General features: G+C 58.9%; 1 protein-coding gene across 2 annotated transcripts; it reads right to left on the reverse strand.

Moving 5' to 3' along the window:
• Positions 1-2,217: 2,217 nt before the first annotated feature.
• On the reverse strand, positions 2,218-17,883 carry Mnt (MAX network transcriptional repressor). 2 transcript variants are annotated; one of them, XM_060387317.1, is made up of 6 exons: positions 17,838-17,883; positions 11,229-11,811; positions 10,721-10,762; positions 10,490-10,601; positions 5,671-5,863; positions 2,218-5,489 (listed from the first exon to the last, which is right to left on the reverse strand). In XM_060387317.1, exons 1-6 carry the CDS (start codon positions 17,866-17,868, stop codon positions 4,669-4,671), a joined length of 1,782 nt encoding a protein of 593 aa, XP_060243300.1. In that variant the 5' UTR covers positions 17,869-17,883; the 3' UTR covers positions 2,218-4,668. The 2 variants fall into 2 exon arrangements, with proteins under 2 accessions (XP_060243300.1, XP_021497774.2); XM_021642099.2 differs by lacking the exon at positions 17,838-17,883 and adding an exon at positions 16,711-17,288.
• Positions 17,884-19,103: the final 1,220 nt, after the last annotated feature.

Genomic DNA, 19,103 nt, shown 5'->3' on the forward strand with positions numbered 1-19,103 from the left:
AGGACCGCTCTTCCCAGTGCCACCAGCAGAGAGCGCCCGCACCTCATGAGTCAGAAGAGCTGATGAGGCTGGCAGGGGAGGTGGTAACTGACGCTTCTTAGCACTGACCCTCCAGAAGACAAGTCTCCAAGTCATGTATGGTCAGCATTTCCTCCTGAGGGTAATGACAGCCCCCCCCATCCTAGGAAGGGTGCTGAGAGGGTCAGACCTCAGGGAGATGCCTACCTCACACCTGGCACAGCTCCCTGATCTTCTCTGCCACCTGCCTCCAAGACAGCCTTCCCACAGTGAGGCTGGAGATGGAGCTTCTGTGCCCAGCTGAGGTCTTGGCTCCCTGGATCCATGGACCCCCAAACTCACCCAGCTTTATAGAATGAATTGTCAGGACCCAAGGTGGCTTTGAGAAGCCCCTCACTATCTGTCCCAGGTCCTGGGGAATAGCCTCTGCTATCCATCTATCTATCTATCCATCCATCCATCCCCAGTCTATCCCCAGAAGGCCAGGTCAGAGGTGCCTAACACTGAGGGAAAATTTACTGGAATAGGCAAAGCTCAGAATTGTAGTCCTAACCAGCAAGTTGCAACTGGCCATTTCTGATTTGCTCAAAATGATTAGCTCTTGACATATTTACTCCCCTGGGCTGTCACAGATATAAGCCAGATCCTTAAACACCCCAGAGTAAGAGCAGGCCGTCCTGTTTGGATCTACCTGCTTCTGGTGCACATCTCTGCTGGGACTAAAGGTGTATACCATACCACAGCCCCCCACACACCACAGGCACCCCACACACCACAGCCCCCCCCACACCACACCACACACACACCACAACCCCCACACACACCCACACCACACACACATCCACACCACACACACACCACAGCCCCCCCACACACACCACAGCCCCCCACACACCACAGGCACCCCACACACCACAGCCCCCCACACACACCACAGCCCCACACACACACCACAGCCCCCCACACACACCACAGCCCCACACACACACCACAGCCCCCACACACACCACAGGCACCCCACACACCACAGCCCCACACACACACCACAGCCCCCACACACACACCACAGCCCCCACACACACACCACAGCCCCCACACACACACCACAGCCCCCCACACACACCACAGCCCCCACACACACCACAGGCACCCCACACACACCACAGCCCCCACACACACACCACAGCCCCCACACACACCACAGGCACCCCACACACCCCACACACCCCACACCCCACACCACAGCCCCCCCCACACCACAGGCACACACCCCCACACACACACCACAGCCCCCCCCACACCCCACACCACAGCCCCCCCCACACCCACACCACAGCCCCCCCCCACACACCCCACACCACAGGCACCCACCCACCCACTCCCACACCACAGCCCCCACCCACACCACAGGCACCCACCCACCCACACCACAGCCCCCCCACCCACACACCTACACCACAGGCACCCCACACCCACACCACAGGCACCCCACACACACCCACACCACAGGCACCCCACACACACCCACACCACAGGCACCCCCCACACACACACCACAGCCCCCCCCCCACACACCACAGGCACCCCACACACACCCACACCACAGACACCCACCCACCCACTCCCACACCACAGCCCCCCCCACACCACAGCCCCCCACACACATACACCACAGGCACCCACCCACCCACTCCCACACTCCCACACCACAGCCCCCCCCCAAACACACACCACAGGCACCCACCCACCCACTCCCACACCACAGCCCCCCCCCACACACACACACCCAGTTTCTCCATGTACCCGTGGCTATCCTGGAATTCACTTTGTAAGCCAGGCTGGCCTCAGACTCCGGGATCTGCCTGCCTCTCCCCCGAGTGCTGGGATTGACGGTGTGTGCCACCACTATTTAACCAGCTTGTCTTCCCGAGATGTGTGTGGGGTTTTGCAGGCATGTGGCCCAGAAGCCAGAAAAGGGTGTGGGCTACCCTGGAAGTGGAGTTAGTCGTGAGCTGCCATTCTGGCTCACAACTAAGCTCTGGAACCCCTGTGCCAGGGCCTTAGTTCTGTAACTCAGGCCATCACCCAACGTCCTTCATCCTCCTGCATCGGCCTCCTGCAGCTTCTAGCTGATTGGCCCCTGCAGGCCTCTGCTTCTCGCAATGAAATGACCCAGATGCTGAAGCTGGCGGCTCCGTCTCAGGTTTCAGTGCAGATTTATTTCAGTTTTATATTTTATTCCAGGCAAGTGCTTATTACATGGATAGTATTCATGTCTCAACACCTAAAGTCTCAGAGCATGAACAGCCACTAGAATACAGTTCAATAGTAAAAATACAATATGTACAAAATTAGGGTTTTTGTACTTTTTTTTTTTTTCCCACACAGCAGATGTACCCAAACACATAAAAATCTCTACAGTCTGGGGTCGCTACAATTCATATTTCAGGAAACAGACACAGTGACCGAGTCCTCACTGTAAACAAGGGCCACCTCTTTGGGGATTGGGAGTGGTACCCTGGGATGGGGGGGGAGGGGAGAAGCAGCTCTTCCTAGAGAGAGACTATGGTGACCCAACTACCCTCCAGGCATCCTCTGCCCTTCTTTGGCCCCCAGGGAACCACTCTCCCCACTCTTCCTCCCCGAGGTAAAGATCCCAGGCAGTGAGCCACTCCAAACAGCACAGGTAAAACACGCATGAGAGGTAAGGTTTGTGTGTGTGTGTGTGTGTGTGTGTGTGTCCCAGGCTGGAAGGGATAGGAAGGGAAGGGCCAGGCGGTCCCACAGGGTGAGGACAGATGTGGTCCTAACAGCTCTCAAGGGGGAAATGCCCAAGAAGGGGCTGGGAGGTGGCTGCCCACTTGGGCACACAGCAGTCACAAACAACAAAAACAGCAACGACACCCATCATCACCAATCTGGACATAGTCATTCGGCACTAGATCTGGAGGAACCCCTGTTGGGGGGAGGGGCGGGTAGATGATGAGGTATCTGTGCGGGCCTGGGCCAACACAATGGTGTGACCTCTGGAACTGGCCTCAAGACACGGGGGAAATGGGACAAGTGGGCTGACCGTGCCAGCACCAGACTCTGCTGTCACAACACAGAGCAGAGTGGAGGTGGCCCCAGAGTCAGGGTGTGGTAGAGGTGGCTGCAGCCACCTTGTGGGTTGGGATTTCTGCGACAGGGTGGAGACCTGGTCCTAGCCACCATTTCCCACCCCAGGAGACAATAATGAAGGGCCCTGGGGTACTCCTAGGGCCAGAAGGACCTGGGCTCTGAGGCATCTGAGGAGTCTTCAAGGGAAAATGTGTTCAAGACCTTCGCTGGCCTCAGTGCCTTGCTCACGTCATCGCAAGGACCCGGAGCCCTCCCTTCTGGCCCCTCGACTGCCTTAGCCCCCAAACTTTATATCTTAGGGACACTTGCTTCCTGACCCACACTGAAAGGCCAATGGTGAGTGTCCAGTGGGAGCTGAATATGCACACGCGTAACTGAGTGTCTGACACAAGGCCACTTGTAATAAATATCCACGTAAAAAGAGAAGCCAAAGCGGTCTGCAAAAGCAGAGGCAGGAAAGCACGGGACTCTCACTCTTCCCAAACACAAGCTGAGCCTTGTTTCCGCCCAGCAAAGGCCCTTTCCATGGTGGACACTGCAGCAGCCACCAGGAAGGGGTCTCAAAATTGCCACTGAGGTGGTGGAGGGAGATGGAAAAGGCCCAGGATTTCAGCTTTGCTCCCAGAGCCGTTGCTGGCCGTGCCCCCAAGCTGCAGGAAGCACCTAACCCCAAGGGTCTGGGAAACACTGCAGAGCAAGGAACCAGGAAGTGGGGTCAAAGCCAAGGAAGAAGTTCCTCCAAGCCCAGAGGAACTAGGGTAGGAGGCAGGACTACCAGGTCCCGCCTCCCCTGCCCTAAGCTTAGCCTGCTTTTTGGAGGCCAGAAGCCCAAGGACAGGTGCGGGGAACTTGGCATCAGCCTGGATTTTATTGTTGGTTGAGACTCATTCTAAATAGTTTCTTCTGTAACCTGTCGCAGTGACTACAGGTGGGTCAGAGATTGCCAGGCCCAAGCATTCACTTGTCCTAGCCTGACTCCAGATCGTAGGACTTGTAACCTGTACTCAGAGCTGGGCCCTTCACCACCCATTTCCCACCTTTCTGGGGCTCCCTGTTTCCAACACAGAGGTCCCACAGGACTCTGAGGCTGGGGAGCTCAGCCACCTCACCAGACAGAGCAATAGCAGCAACAGCACAGGAAGGCAGGCCAGGGAAGGAGAGGCCAGAGAACATAAGCCACAGCGTAGACTTCCTGGGGGAACAAGGTAGGGAGACAGGAGTGGCACCAAGAGCTGGCACCAGACTGGGTAGGCAAGAATGTCCGCCAAAGCATCTCATGTCTACCAAGTCCTAGTGCAGCAGGGTAACTTCCTGCCTGCACCCAACTGCTTGGGGGCGGGAAGGAGCTGTCCCCTTCCCTCCTCTCCCCTCCCCTGGCTCAGAGTCTCTGCACCCCCTTCCCCTAGGAGGCCTGGGGGTGGTGTGAGTGGGGTGGGCCTGGGCCTGGCTGGAATGTGTGGAGCTGGTGGGTGGGAGAGGGGCAGTCAGGTCCCCTTCCCTGCCCCCACTGGGGGCCTGAGTGGCCTCATCTCAAGCTAGCTTGAGTGTGCTGACTGGAAAGGAGGGCATGGTGACCATAGTCACAGGGTTGAGCACGGTCTGGCCCACCAGCTGGGGGTGATGCACCACCTGGGCGCCCACAGCTGGCTTTGCCATGACAGTGGCTGGGGGGCCCAGCCCGGCTGTGCCATTCACTTGCTGGTGTGAAAGGGTGTGGGCAATGTGGCTCACTGCCACAGGCTGGCTCACCGCCACAGGCTGTGGGTACAAGGGCAGCTGGGAGCCGAGGTGGGCCACATGGTTGAGGGTGGCAGGGTGCACTGTGATGTGGCCAATGGGAGGTGTGGCGGGTGCCAGCTGCACAGCAGGGCTGGGGGTGGAGGGGGCAATGTGGGCCATGTGCTTGCCCCCGGGACCCTGCAGAACATGGTTCACAGTCTGGATGACTGAGGCGTGGGTGGTGGCTGTGTGGGCAATGACCGTGGAGCCACCCCCGGCCGTGGCCACCAGATGGGCTGGAGCTGGCACCAGCGTCTGGGCTGGGGTGGCGGGTGGGGGAGGGGGAGCTGGCAGAGGGGCCTTTTGCTGTGGTGGCTGCTGCTGCTGCTGCTGTTGCTGCTGCTGCTGCTGCTGCTGCTGCTGCTGCTGCTGCTGCTGCTGCTGCACAGGGAGGTGGGCAGGGGACAGGGCCACAGGGTGGGGGTGCGGATGGGAAGGCAGAGGTGCAGAGGTGGTGCTGGGGGCTGGCAGGGTGGATTTCAGCAGCTCCGGCTGCGGACGATGGTTCAGCTTAGGGGGGCCCAGGCCTGCCCGGTCTTCCTCCATGTCCTCGTCTATGTTGTCCTCGCCCTCTGTTGGGGAACGCAAGGCAGGGAGCAGGTCAAAAGAGCTTGGGACCCAAGTGGCGTGGGTGAGCTTGGGGCTCTGGGGTAGGGCGGAGTCGGAACAAATGGCCGCTGTTCTAGCAGGGAAACCTACTGGAGGAAGGAGAACATCCGAGAATGGGAGGACCAGCCCAGGGCCCAGGCTCACCAGAGGCTGTAGAGGTGGAGGCCTGATCATCCTCAGGCTGGCCCGTCTGCCGGAGCACACGGTCAATCTCCAACACGTCCATCCACTGGCTCAGCTCATGCTTGAGCTCCGCCAGCCGCTGCTGCGTGGCAATCTTCTCCCGTGCAAGCCGCTCCATCTCATGTTCATACTCCTTTTCCTTCCTCTTCAGGGACTGGGGACAGGGCAAGGGACAGCAGGGTGTCCTTAGCAGCAACCGCAGGCTCCATGGCCCTCAAAACCTCCAGGCCAGTAATTCTCCACCTCCCTATGCTGCGGCCCTTTAACACAGCTCCTCATGTGGTGACCCCCAACATGAAATTATCCCGCTGCTACTTCCTAACTGCCATTCTAATGTTACTGTGATGCAAATGTCTATACACGGGGCGCATCAGGATGGAGAAGGCCATCCACTGCTCCGGACAACACACAGTGGCCAGAGTGACTGGAGGCCACACCCACCTCCTATCCCATCACTCTGCCCAATAAGGGCCAGCCTGCATCTGGGGCACTGTGGGTGCCTAAGGAGGCACCACCAAAAGTTAGCCCAGAGCTGGGCGGTAGTGGTGCACACCTTTAATCCAGCACTCTGGAGGCAGAGGTAGGCAGAGCTCTGTGTATGCGAGACCAGCCTGGGCTACAGAGCCCAGGAGAGCCAGGGCTAATCAGGGAAACCCTGTCAAAAGCTGCCCCCTCAAAAAAGAAGCTAGGACAGGTCCAAGTCTGGCACCCTTCCCCACACTACCCTGACCATCTTACTCCCTCACAGCTTCTCCACCACTAACCTTACTCTGTTCAGTCACTCAATCCACAGTGCCCTCCTTGTACCCAACTCCCACAAAGAACCTGCACTCCTTTCCACCACATGTGTCTCCTTGGCACCTTTGTCCTTGGAGGGGTACTTGTTCGACCCTGTGACAGCGCTGTGCTCATCACAGGCGTCTACTGTCGTGGCAGCAGCAGTGGCCTGTCCTGCCCCTGGACTCAGCTGCACCTTAGCCCACCATGCTTCCTCCCCAGCTTGCAATCCATCCACTGCTCCCCACTCAGGGGAGCCCACAACCCTCCAGACCTCACAAGACAGTGAACCTGAAAAACCGGCGGTGTGCCGCACTGGCCAACAACAAAGGACCTCGGGGCACTGGAGTACTCCAGACCTGACTGCATACCCCAGAGACTTCTCACCACAAAGTCCAGACCAGCTTCCTCACCAAAGCCACCCCTGCCTCCCGCAGAACACAGGAGGACCCTCCTTACCCACAGCGCCTCTTCAGACTCCGCCCAGCCCCAGTCAGGAACACCCCTACGTTCCCTCTGCACATGCTTCGGAGCAGCACCTATGGCCTGCTCATGCCCCAGTTTTCAGCTGCCTTCTGTAATAAAGTGCCCCCGTGACCTCCAGACCCCAACACTTTAGCCTAGGCCTAGATACATCAGCCCTGCCATGTCCATCAGTCAAGGAACTGTTACCCTTGCTGACTCCAGAGCCTGTTTCTCGACCACCTTCTGAACACCTAACTTCCAGAGCACTGGGTCTCCTCCAGGTGCAAAGACCATGGACACGCCACATTACCTTGTCTCTGAACCCGGCCTGCTTTGCTGTTCACACATGGATAGCCTGCCCTCACCCCTTCGGGGAGCCACACTCTTTCTTAGTGACACTGACTACTGACACTTACTACAGTGTAAGTCACAGGAGAACTTTTCCAATGCATACCCCGCTGACATGTCTTGACTCCTCTGCCCTCAGAGCTATCTCACCCTGGTCTTTCTACTCCTGGACCACACCGGAATCCCCCGTCACCACACCCTCCCGCCCCAGCCTTTCCCAGTGCTCCTACTATGTATGTGAGCACTAAACTTCGTGAGGGATCTTTATCAACTTGGCTCACGTGACCAGAGTAACTGTTTCAGCACACACGGCCCCTGTCCAACCTGCAAGGGACTGTAAAGGCTATCCCACTGTCTGTTTATGCCCTGGACCCTATCAGTGGCCAGCAGTGTGCTTACTCAGGCCCCAGAGGATCTGGGAGCCTGCCACCCTGCTACTGGGTGAGGGTGTCGGACTTGCGCCCTCCAGCTTCCCCTCGTCACGGGGAACCCAGCAGACTCATCTCCCATGCTTCCACACTCTCGCCACAGCTCAGCAGCTTCTCCTGACAGAATACAGCACAGCATCCAACCCACTAGACCCCACTTCTCCATACTCCAGCCGCCCCAAGCTCTGGGCGTCCCTGATACAGTGAGCAAGAGCTTCAAACTGCCAATGACCACAACACAAGGCCCAGAGCTGCACCAGGCTGGCCTCGGCATACCTGTCTTTAGTTCCATACACAGCCCCCCTCCACCATTCTGACTTTAACCTGCTTCTCTCCATATTCTGCTAGGAAGACCTTGTCTTCACCCTACACACCTCACCTGTGTGTCCTCTCACCTGGCTCTGTCCCTGAGGGCTGCACATGATATCAGAGGGCCCGTCAGCCACAGGCCCTCCGTAACTCGGCCCTCACTTGAACCTCTCTCAGTTGGAAGTGCCACCCTGAGCGCTATCGGCTGTTTACAGAGAGGCTGCACTTGGGGTCAGGGAGACTAAGTGCCAGGAACCAGAACCCCCTCTTTTCACAGTTAGGCTCACAAGCCTAGGGACCCTGGTGGTTTCCCCAGTGCCAAAGGTTAGTCCACACCACTTTACCTGTGTTTCTCCTGTGGTGCTAGGCCTCAGGAATGTTAGGCAAATACTCTTCTGAGCTAAAGCTCCCTACTCAAGAGGCTTTATTTAAACCCATTTATTTTTGGGTGTCAATCTCGATGCACGTCTGTTCTTCTTGTCTCTGTGGCTTTCTTCAAGTCCTCCATGACCTCTGGGAAGTACTGGGGCCTCAACACCCTCCTAGAACATCCCTTGCCCTTACAAGACAAGGTCTTACTATGCAAGCCTAGCTGGCCCAGAATTCTGGCCCACCTGCCTCTCCGTCAGAGTGCTGAGACTAAAGGTAGGTGGCATCACAACAGGCCTACCATAGCCCTTCTCTTCTGGACATACAACCGAAGCCCTAGGTCCTCAGGGCCCTACTACTCTCTCCAAGATCAACTTTCAAAGATCACCTAAGCCACCCTTCCATTTTTTACATCCAAGCACCCTCCTCTCTCCTCTCTCCTGCTCAAGAAACAACCATTCTGTTCTCCAGTCTGCCTAGTTCACCTAGATGTATCCTGCAAATGTCCTTTCCTAACACCCCCAAAGAGATCCCGTCACCCTTCAAGGCTTTCGGGATCTGCCGCAGCACCTCATCTCATCCCTTTTTCTTTGGTCTCTGGTCCTCAGAAGCAGACCCAGAGCATGACTAAAAACACTTAATGCCACAGAGGGTTTCCTCAATCTTGTGACTTGTTTCTGCTTCCACGACAAAGCAAGCAACAGCTTGCGGCTCCTCCTACTTCCTTGTCAGATCAGGAACGATCCTAGGGAGTTTCCTTCAGCTGGTTCTACTGCAGCGGAGCTATTTTCAAATCCACACATTATGCAAGGCTCCTTTTCCCAAGTACACATCTATAAAAAGGCACTTGCCTTGCTCCAGCTCCGACTTCGAAGTCACTCTTCCTATTCATGTTTAGAGACCACAAATTTTTTTAATATTTTTTCAGTTCTATCATCTCTATAGTACTTTCTTTTCTACTTAGCATCATCAAATGAGAAAACCGATGTTCAAAGTAAATGTTACAGTACAAGGCAGAGGTCTGCTAGGAGGCTGCGAGGGTAAAAACAACTGAATCACGCCCAAGCCTACAGTCAGTAAAATCACGGAAATAAGCTACAGGACATGGCACAGCCTCCTCGGAGCCCCTCGGTCCAAGAGAGGCCCCGCCCTTTCGGAGCACGCGCGTACCCACGCGGACCTGTCCGCTGCGTCACCGCGGGCGGCCGGCCCCGCCCCCAGATGCCGGGAAGCTCGGGAGGCGGCGCGGAGGGCGGGGCCGGGCCGGTCATCTCCGGGTTGTGACCCAGCTGCCGAGCCCTGCGGGAGTGCGGGCACCCCTCCCACGGAAGCTGGGATGCAGCGGCGCTCCCGCGAGCATCCCGAGTGGGCGGACGGAAACCCCCTCGCCCTGCCCCCACGCGCGAGCGCGACTTGGAGCTCTAGGTCCCTCCCACTCCCAACGGTTTGGTCTCCCGCGCTGCCAAACCCCGCCGCGCCCATCCCCCACAACGCCTCCCGGGCACGCGGAACCCTGCACGCGGTTTCCAGGGCAACAGCAACCTCGCACTGCTGCAGAGGGCAGCCTGGGTCCAGGGAGAGGAGACCCCACCGGCGGGGACCCCTTCCCAGCACTCACGGAAAGGAAACAGTTAAGGCTCAGTGGCCTGGCGCTGTCACCCCGCCTGCCTCAGCGCCCCACCCCGCCCGTAATCCTGAGCACTGCCAGGTGAACGCAGACACCCCGTTCCTCCCGAATCCTTTCCCCACACTAGTGACCGCCCTTGACCCGAGTCCGGATCTCGCCGGGGCACTGCGGCTAGGGAGGTGGTGGGCGCGCTTCGCGCCCTTGTCACCCCAGGGCCGAGCAGACGCGCCACGTGGGGGAGGGGAAGGCCTGGGAGTGCGGCGCCGGCTCTCGCGCAGGCGCCCTCCCGCCCGCCCCCTCCCGGGCCGGGAGCCCCGCTGACGTCACCCAGGCCATGTGCTCAGCGCCCGCGTGGAGGCGGGCGGGGGAGCCTGCCGGCAGCAGGAGGAAGCTGGCGCTGCCGCCGGCACGGCACCGCCCGGCCCGCCCTCCCTCTCTCCCTCCCTCCCTCCCATACCTGGATGTACCGCAGCGCTGTCCGCAGCACACTCAGATTTGAAGTCTTCTTGTCGTCCACATTGGGGATGTTGCGCTTCAGGGTCTCAAAACATTCCTTCAGATGGGCCCTCCTGGGGAAAGGGGTGAGCGCTGGTCAGTCAGCGCCCAGCTGGAGGCAGGGCAACCCAGGGAAGCTTTGGGGGAACCAGGAGGGGCGGGCCCAGGGTCACGCGGACGAATGCGCACATACCTGTTCTTCTCCAATTTGTTGTGGACTTCTCTGGTTCCAATCCTGAAAACGCAGACAAGGAGGCTCAGGGAGGAAGGCCCGCATCCCACCTTCCAGACCCACAGCACCCATACCGCCACTGACCCCAACATTGTCTGAAAACTGGAAGTGTTGACCCTGTGTTGAGCCCATCTGCCCCTTGGAGGGTACCTCTGTGCTCCTAACCCACACTCCCCAGAACCCTCCATTCCACTGTTCCAATTAAGAGAGACGGGTCCTGGAGGGGTTCTGGAATCCAGTCCTTTAAGGCCGGGAACTACTGCTGTACTCCCAGCGTTGCTGCGGTCCGGTCCCACAACTCAGAAAGCTAAGAACAGCAGTCAGCAGAACATGCTTTACTATGAGACTAAGTGGCCCTGGGCATTCCCAAAGTGGCTAGCTGGCCAGGGTACCTTCTCTTGTGCTCTCCAGCCCAGGATGGACAGCTGTCTCCCATCCCACCGGCCCCTCTGCCCATGGCCCCACTCACCCCCCAGGCCTCTTCTTTTGTTCGCTGGATTTGGCCTCTTCAACTGGAGCCAACTTGAGGGTCCCAAGCGTGGGCGGGGGTGGCTGCTGGGGAGCCAGCTGAGGCTGGACTCCAGGGTGTGGCGCAATGGTCAGGATGGGGGTAGGGAGGGGCTGCAGGGGCTTGGGGCTGCTGGTGGGTGCAGCTGTGGTCTTCGGGTCCGGCAGTAAGGGGGTGGGGGTGGGCACCTGAGCCCTGGTGGGCAGGGGAACCGGCTCCTTGATGCCGAGTCCCGGGCTGACCAAGGCCGGCTGGCGAGGTGCCAGGGGCAGAGGCTGGGCTGCGGGGGGCAGTGGCGGAGGGGGGGGTAGAGACTGCGGGGAATTGGTCACCACAGGAATAGGAATGACGGTCAGTGGAGTAGGGGTAGCAAGTGGTGGTGGTGGCGCGGGTGGCGGTGCCGGCGGCGACAATGGTAGCGGTGGAGCCTCGTTGCGGGGTTCCTCCACAGGGAGGGCATGGGCCAACCTGGCCAAGCTACTTGCCCTCTTTTGTTCCTGCTCTCTCTCCCGTTCCCGCTCCAGTCGAAGACGCTCCTGTTCCTCTACACAAAAAGAACACGCAGGGGTCTCAGCAGAGCCCAGGGCCTGGGCCCCATTTAACCCTAACTTTGTCCCAGTCAAGGCACAGTGACATTCTGCCCAGCCTGAGACACCAGAGACAGCCAAGCATGTTCAGCCATGACAACACTGAACAGACAAAGCACAAGCCTGCTTCCTCACTGAGAACCTCACAGCCTGGGGCAGGGTTGAGACGGGGGAAAAAAAAAAGGTGCCAGGCTGGGTTAGGGCAAAGACGGGGCTCATAAAAAGGTAAGCAGGAGCAGTGAGGGGTGGGATGTTGCAAGCTGGGTGATCTACAGCTGGATGGAGACAGGTGACCAACAGGAGTACCCAGAGGGAGGGACACAGATGAACTCTGAGAGACGGCAATAAGTCGGATCACCACAGGAGCCCAGAGAGGCCTTCCACAGAATTTACCACGCACCTGCTGGGGATCGGGCAGTACCTTTGTTTCACAATGAGCAGAGAGACAAAAATGATTTGTTGAGTTATACTGCAAGTCTGACCCCTAGCCAAATGCCCTGCCCTTGTCCATGTAAAGCTCACGAGGAGTCTTCTGACATCCATAACTCCTCACAAGAGCCCCAGTGAGGGAGCAAACACATTTACTTCATGAGAAAATGGCCCAGGACTCCTGCTCCCAGGCTAAGTCGGAGGCCTCAATTTTCCTCAGAGCAATGAACATAGGTTGTCCTTTCTTCCAACCTGTTAGGACCCATTTCTCTCAGGCTGTTGTCTGTGTCCCTCCTACAGTACTGTCTACAGCAGGACAGCAGGATTTGGAAAAGCAGGAGGCAGGCAGAAAGGAAGACCAGCTAGGTAGAGGCAGCAGAGGTTGAAAAGGGCCACTGGGCTCAGGCAACTTCTAGATCATGCCCATCTGCATCTCTACTGGAAGCCCAGCAGAAAAGTCAGACCTATTCAAGAGCTGGCTGAGAACGGGCTGGAGCCCTACCTAGGAACCAGTCTTCTCTTAGGCTCCGTTAGGTTCCCTGGCTATGGCTTTTGTACAGGCCAGATCACCATCCCCAGGTACGGGAAGGGGCCCAGGCCTTTCTGCCTGGAGACACACCCCAAACAGGACATGTGATGTGGGGCCAGGGCTAAGTCCTCTGTTGAAAGGAGGGGCCTAGTCCCCCTCAGGTCTTCTCAGCTCCAAGACCCCATGGCCTTTTGGGAAGGCAAGGCTTTGAGAGAAGCAGGCCCATCTCCAGCCACACAAGGCAAGGAAGGAGCTGAGGAGGAAGTAGAGGGGAAGTGTTGGGAAGGGATCATAAAATGTTTCCCAGCAGGCAGAGTTCAGGGCCGCATCTTCAGGCCTCTTCCCACCTCTCCTGCCCTTCAGGAAGGGGAGGGCAGGCTTGCACCAATAAGGAGGCCTTGCCCCCCCTGTCAGCAGTGACCTAGGTTACAGTCCCTGAGAAAACCAGCCCTGTGCTGCAGCTTCCCACAGGCCACAGAGGCACAGAAGCCTGTCTGGCTTCAGAGCCCTTCTGCAGCTGGGCCTGGGACAGCTCTGGCCGGCACACTTTCAACAGAGGCTGGACACAGCCCCTTTGAGTGGTCTAGTTTATGTTTTAAGCCACTATTTTCCAACTTCGGGAGGGGGTCCCCTTCAGAAGCTGTTCCTCTTTACCAACCGTGGGTTCCTGAGATGGAACTCAGGTAGCTGGCCATTCTCTGAGAGTTTTACTGGTGCAGCCATCTCCCTGGCTGGAGAACAGGAGAACAAGCACTTGGCTCCCCAGGCAGGGGCCCCACAGACAGGTACTGGGCTGAAATAAAGCCTGTATTTTAAAGCTCTCCGAAAAGTCATGCTTCCTAGATGGGAAGGACTCACCAAATGAGGCTCCACCACACCCAGCCCAGCATTATCAACCCTGCTGGACAACAGAAGCTGCACCATGACTGCGCCCATCCACCAAAGCTTTCCGCCCCTAGCTCCACCTCATTTGCCACCCACAGGGTCCCCTGGGTGCACCGAGGGCAAAGCCCACTAGTGCTGCTGGGGCCTCCTCTAGGCAGACTGTGTGTTCAGGCCATTTTAAACAACGTTCTGACGCATGGCTGTACTCTTCTCCCTCATACACACGCGCACACCTCCAGGCTCCACACAGATACCCAGTGAAGTTAGCAAGACCTTCTGGACTGAGAGAGCACTGGCTTCCCGCAACCTTTCTAAGCTACCACAGCCCTGCATGTACAGGGATTCTCCTCTTTGCTGCCAGAGCTTGGCACAAGAGGCAGGCCCAGGGTAGGACAGAGGCCAGGCAGCTCCGCACACGACAGCAAGCTCCCTCCAACCAAAGGAGAAGAGAGGCCAAGTCGTCTCCACGGATGCTGGCCAATGCCAGGCTGAGCCCTCCCCTGGCAATGGCCTTGTCTTCCCTCTTCTCTCTCACACTTGCTCCCATGTGCATCATACTCTCCAATTTGTCGTGTGGGCAAAATGGTCTACACCAGTGTTGACCTTGCAGTGGAAACAGAAAGGATGAGAGAATTCCTGATCAGAGTTGGTTATCTGAGGTAAACATCTCAGAGTATGGGTAGTTCTAGTCAGCAGGTTGGTGTCAACTGTGGAGGTTTCAACCTGTGGGAACCAGGTCTGGCCATCTCTGTACTTGAGCTCTGGGAGTTGGTTTGGCTTTCCAGGACTCTTTGATCCAACACCAAGCAGCTGCGACCTGTGAGCTGAACTCTGCTTCTCCCCAGCACTCAATGTTTGGGAAAGGGCTATACAATTTCTCAAGGGGGCTTTTCCCAGGTTCCTTTGCAGAGCTGAGCCCACGAGCCCCCACCACCTTACTGGTCAGCTCTGGGCAAAGGTGAAAGTGTAGCTGTAGGGGGTCCTTTTCCATTTTCCATGTGGCTAGGAAGGTAAATGTGAAGAAAGAGTTTACCTCTTGCACACTGCCTGGTACACACACAGTAGGGATAGAACTAGCACTCCTGAACTGCATTATATTGACAGTAGCAGCCGATGACTCTCCAAACTCGTTGATTCTCCCCCTTCCCACATCCGACGCAGAAACCACACACTTGCCATTCTGGTTAACCACTAGCATTGTCCATCGCTTGACCCTGCTCAAGACCCAAAACACAAAGGGGAGGGGCATGTGGGTAGATACCCCAGACCATCTACTGGGCAAAAACACAAGCACTTGGGTCTTGCACATCTCCGGTGCCTCCTGACCTTGAGAGGCTGGTCGGCCTGACTAGGCCTGCGGACCTGCAGCTCCTCCGCCCCTTGCCGGCTACCACTCCTCCCGCCCCACCGCGCAGAACAAGCTGCAGGCGCGCGCGCGCCTTTGTGCGCAGGCACACACACAACACACACACTCACACACTCACACACACACACTACTACCTCCTGCATGACTCATCATTGAAGCAACAATAGGCAGAAAAAAAGGGAAGGAGGGCGAAGACTCTCCACAACACTGCCGACTAGGGGGTAGGGGGACCAGGAATCCCTGGGAGTGCACACACATCATTTCAGGACCGAGGCCCTCACAAGCATCAGGAAAGCGGGTCTTTTCCCTTCAGCCCCTATCTCTGCAGCACTCGAAGGCTAGGGACCACCGCCAAAGGGTGGGGGGCAGGGTCATAAACCCTCGCCCACCCTCCCTGAGGGCGCGCCAAAGTTTGCCCCTCTCATGCTGGCTTATTCCATTGTGGCCGGGGTGCTGCCAGAGGGTCGTAGGGACACTGGCGGTGGGTGAGTGAGATGTTAGTTGTAGATGTCACCCTGAGACGGAGGGTTTCCCTCGCTACAGGATCAGAAACAGGAGGATCGACGAGAGCCGGGGTGAGGGGAGCTCCTCCTTCCCAGGGCAAAGGCTCTCCCGGGGAGATGGCCAGCAACCAGAGCTGGAGCCCAACCCGACTCGAGGCCCCTCGCCAGCCCCGCCCAGGCCCCGCCCCCGGGCGAGCGCGAGGCGAGGAGGGCTGGGCCGCGCAGTCCCCAGCGGGAGTGTCCCCCGTGCACGTGGTCGGGGGCGGGGCCTGCCTACGTCACCACTCCGTGTAACCAACGGGCTTGGGACGCAGGCACACGCAACATTCCAGCCAAGAGCGGGTTTGAAACGCGCAGACACGCCACATTCCACACCGGCTAAAGCAGGGCAAGGCAGGGGGGCCGAGGGGCTGCCCCCAGCGACCCGCGGGACACTCACATGCACCCAATCAGCGCAGCTCTCAGCCAAAGCTAGACGTGCGACCCAGCCCAGCTCGAGGAGGCGGGGTCAGGCGGGGCCGGCCAGGATCATAAGACAAGCGATGTCATTTCATTCTGCAAAGGCCGCCTCCGCCCCAAGCAGCGCGTAGATCTGCCGGGAGCACACCCCGCACCCTCCTACCGGGGCCGGGGAATCCGAGGAGCAGCTCGGCGTAGAGTATTCCCCACCCCCACCCAGTTACGCACACGCCCACTCGTGTGCTGTACAAACACCAGTACACGTCCGTCCATCCGCTCCCCGGCTCCCATCACACATCTCGGTGCACACACGCACGCACACGCGGGTCCGCCACCCCACATCAACATCCCTCTCCCCAGCCCTCGGCTCGCACCCTCAATGGTACCTAGGCGCCGCCACCCACACCTAAGGACACCCCACTGAAGGTGTATTGGAGGTGCCAGGCAGCCAAGGGTGGCACCCGCAGGAGCTGGGTTCCTCTCTGCATGTTAATGAATTCATTAATTATTTCCACTGCTCGCATCACCCCTCCGGGACGGCAGCTCCTGCGGGGAGCCCGTGCTCTGCCCGGCTTTCTAGGTCGCGCCGTAGAAGGGTCTGCCTGCGATCTCCAGTGGTTTCGGGGGTCGGGGTCACTGGCCCCCCCTCTGCCCAGTGCCCCGGGGGCCCAGGCGGGCCGCTCACCACGTGCTCTCTGTTGTTGCTGCGCTTGCCATTCCAGGAAGCGGGCCGCCTCCAGCAGCGTCTCTATGCTCATCGCGCCGAGGGCGGCCGGGGGCGCGCCGGGGCCGAGGCTGCGGCCCGCGAGCCAAGCGCAGGTCAGGCTGGCGGGCCGGCAGGAGGGAGGGATCACCTCCGGGGGGCGACAGGGCTGGGCGGCGCGGCGCACTGCTCAGGAAAGAACGGGGGAGCCCGGGGAGAAAAATCAATGTCTCCCCAAATATTTGCAAAATAGAAATTTGCAAATTAAAAAAAATTGATGCAAAAAATAAAAAAGGCGGCACTGCCTGCTTCCTTCCTTCTTCCTCTTCCTCCCTTCCGATGCCTCCCGCCCCGCGGCCCCCGGAGTCCCGCCGACAAGAAAGGGCTTTGCAACAAGATGGCGAGGAGGCACCGACACACACAACAAGGGAAGGAGCCGCGCTGCCCCCGGCCGCCGCCCCCGCTACTACACCGGGGCCGCAGCCAAAGCCCGGACCGGAGCCCCCGCCCGCAGGGCCGCGGCGTCGGGCCGAGGGCGGGGTCGCGCCCGGACTGGCCCCGCCCCCGCGCGCGCACACGTGGCTCGGGTGGGGGCGCGGAGACGGCCCCGGGCCCCGCGCGGCTTGTACCCTGCCGCCTCGCCCGCAGCCCCTCCGCGGCCCGCCGCGCGTCAGCCGGGCCCGCGCGCGCGGGGCGCCCACGGCGGGCTCCGGGGACCCGTCGTTCCACCCCCGCGCCCCGCGCCCCGCGCCCCGCGCCCCGCGCCCCGCGCAGACAGGACCCGAACCCCGCGGCCGCCCGCTCTGTCGCAATCCCCCCGGGACCCGCCCCTGGGCGGGGCTGACGGCGCGGCCGCCCGAGTCCTGACAGGGGCGGCGCGCCGATCCGGCTCCGGGTTTTGCCGCCGCTCCTCCCCCCGCAGTGCGTTCGCATCCTATTAGGCTACATCACCGGGCCGCCCACCAATGGGCAGGCAGGACAACACGGCATGGAGCAGCTCCACATGGACACCCCGCGCCGCCAGCCTTCCTTTTAAAGGGCCAGTGTCTGCGGGGCTGTAGGAGCGGGTGCGGATAGGCCACCGGGTGGACGGAGGGCGAGACACCTACCGGGGAATTCCGCAGTCGTGCTCAGGCCCATCCCCTGCTGCACATCGCCCGCCCATTCAAAACCCAGCCTTCCTTCCCGTCCCCTAAATTCTTTGTCCACCCGTGTCTGCCATGGGAGGGGACTGAAAATGTGCCACTCCAGAAGACACCCTTCGTCGTGGGGCCCGAACAGCAGTGGTCAGAAGGCGAAGCGTCCACAGCCCAGGCCAAGGAGGTGTGGCCTAAACCAGGAACAACAACGTGGAGGGCGGAAGCGGCGCGCTACCCAGACTGCCCGCTGGGCGCGGGGTGGGGTCCCTGGCTGTGCTGGGCTGGAACCGCGCTCGCTCCTAGGCTCGCCGGCCAGCCTTTATCCTGGCTCCGGGGCTTAGGACCTTACCTGGGTACGATCACAAAGGTCTCTGAAACCAGCTTGCCCAGATCATTGCACTTTGCAGATAAGAAAACTGAGGCCCAAGTAAAGGGACGATTCCAACTGCTCCTTGCTCCATGAGCAACTCCTCCAAGTCAGGGCTGAGTCCAGACTTCTCTCACCGCCACATCGTTTCGTACCGCCTCCAGTCCCCGAAAACGTGAAGGACTATCAACCTGCGGTCAGGATGGGGTCTGAGCAGTTACATATCATCGATTACGAATGCCGTAAACCTGTAACCGGTTCGGCCTATTTGGTGGAAGCCACACATTCTCCATTAATACAGTTAACATTGAAAAACACTGGAATATCACGGACACCATGCACCCGATCCTACTCTCTTGTCCCAGTGCAGGGGCTGTTAATACCTCAACCTCCTCGGTTAACCAGTGCAGGGAAAGAGGAGACATGCCGGTGCTTTCAGGACCTTGGGCTCCATCGCACACCACCAGAAAACAAACCTTAAGACCTTAGAGGCAGGTAGCCCTGACAAGCCGGCCTATCCCCACTGTGCCCTTAAGAGCATGTGCCTACTTCAGGGGCTGATCGAAGGACAGCCAGGGTGCAGTTCAAAAGAGCGGAATGGAGCCGTTGACCTTGTACATCCAACTGTATGTAGCAGTGGAGCTGAGCATGAATAGCCCTTACACAAATGTCTGGTGTCACTGACTTTACGAAGCCGAAGCAAAGGGAGGTAGACCCTGAGAGTCCAGTTCTCTGCAGGGTGAGAAGCCTTTTCCTAGGAAGATCATAGGGGCGCACACGCTAACCTTGTTTCCTTCCTAGTGCCAGCTACCAGCTTCGGGATGGTCTGACTTACTCAGACTACAGAAAATGGGTATGATACAGATGCT

This window comes from Meriones unguiculatus, chromosome 7 (genome assembly GCF_030254825.1).
Source record: "Meriones unguiculatus strain TT.TT164.6M chromosome 7, Bangor_MerUng_6.1, whole genome shotgun sequence".
Classification (NCBI taxonomy): domain Eukaryota; kingdom Metazoa; phylum Chordata; class Mammalia; order Rodentia; family Muridae; genus Meriones; species Meriones unguiculatus.

What these genes read in the sequence shown, in the direction of transcription:
- Mnt (XM_021642099.2), bottom strand. Translation starts at nt 16,783, where the DNA reads ATGAGCATAGAGACGCTGCTGGAGGCGGCCCGCTTCCTGGAATGGCAA. An exon ending in GCAACAACAGAGAGCACGTG is followed by an intron (nt 11,812 to 16,710) that starts GTGAGCGGCCCG and finishes CTTTTTGTGTAG; the next exon opens with AGGAACAGGAGCGTCTTCGA. An exon ending in AACAAATTGGAGAAGAACAG is followed by an intron (nt 10,602 to 10,720) that starts GTATGTGCGCAT and finishes CCCTTTCCCCAG; the next exon opens with GAGGGCCCATCTGAAGGAAT.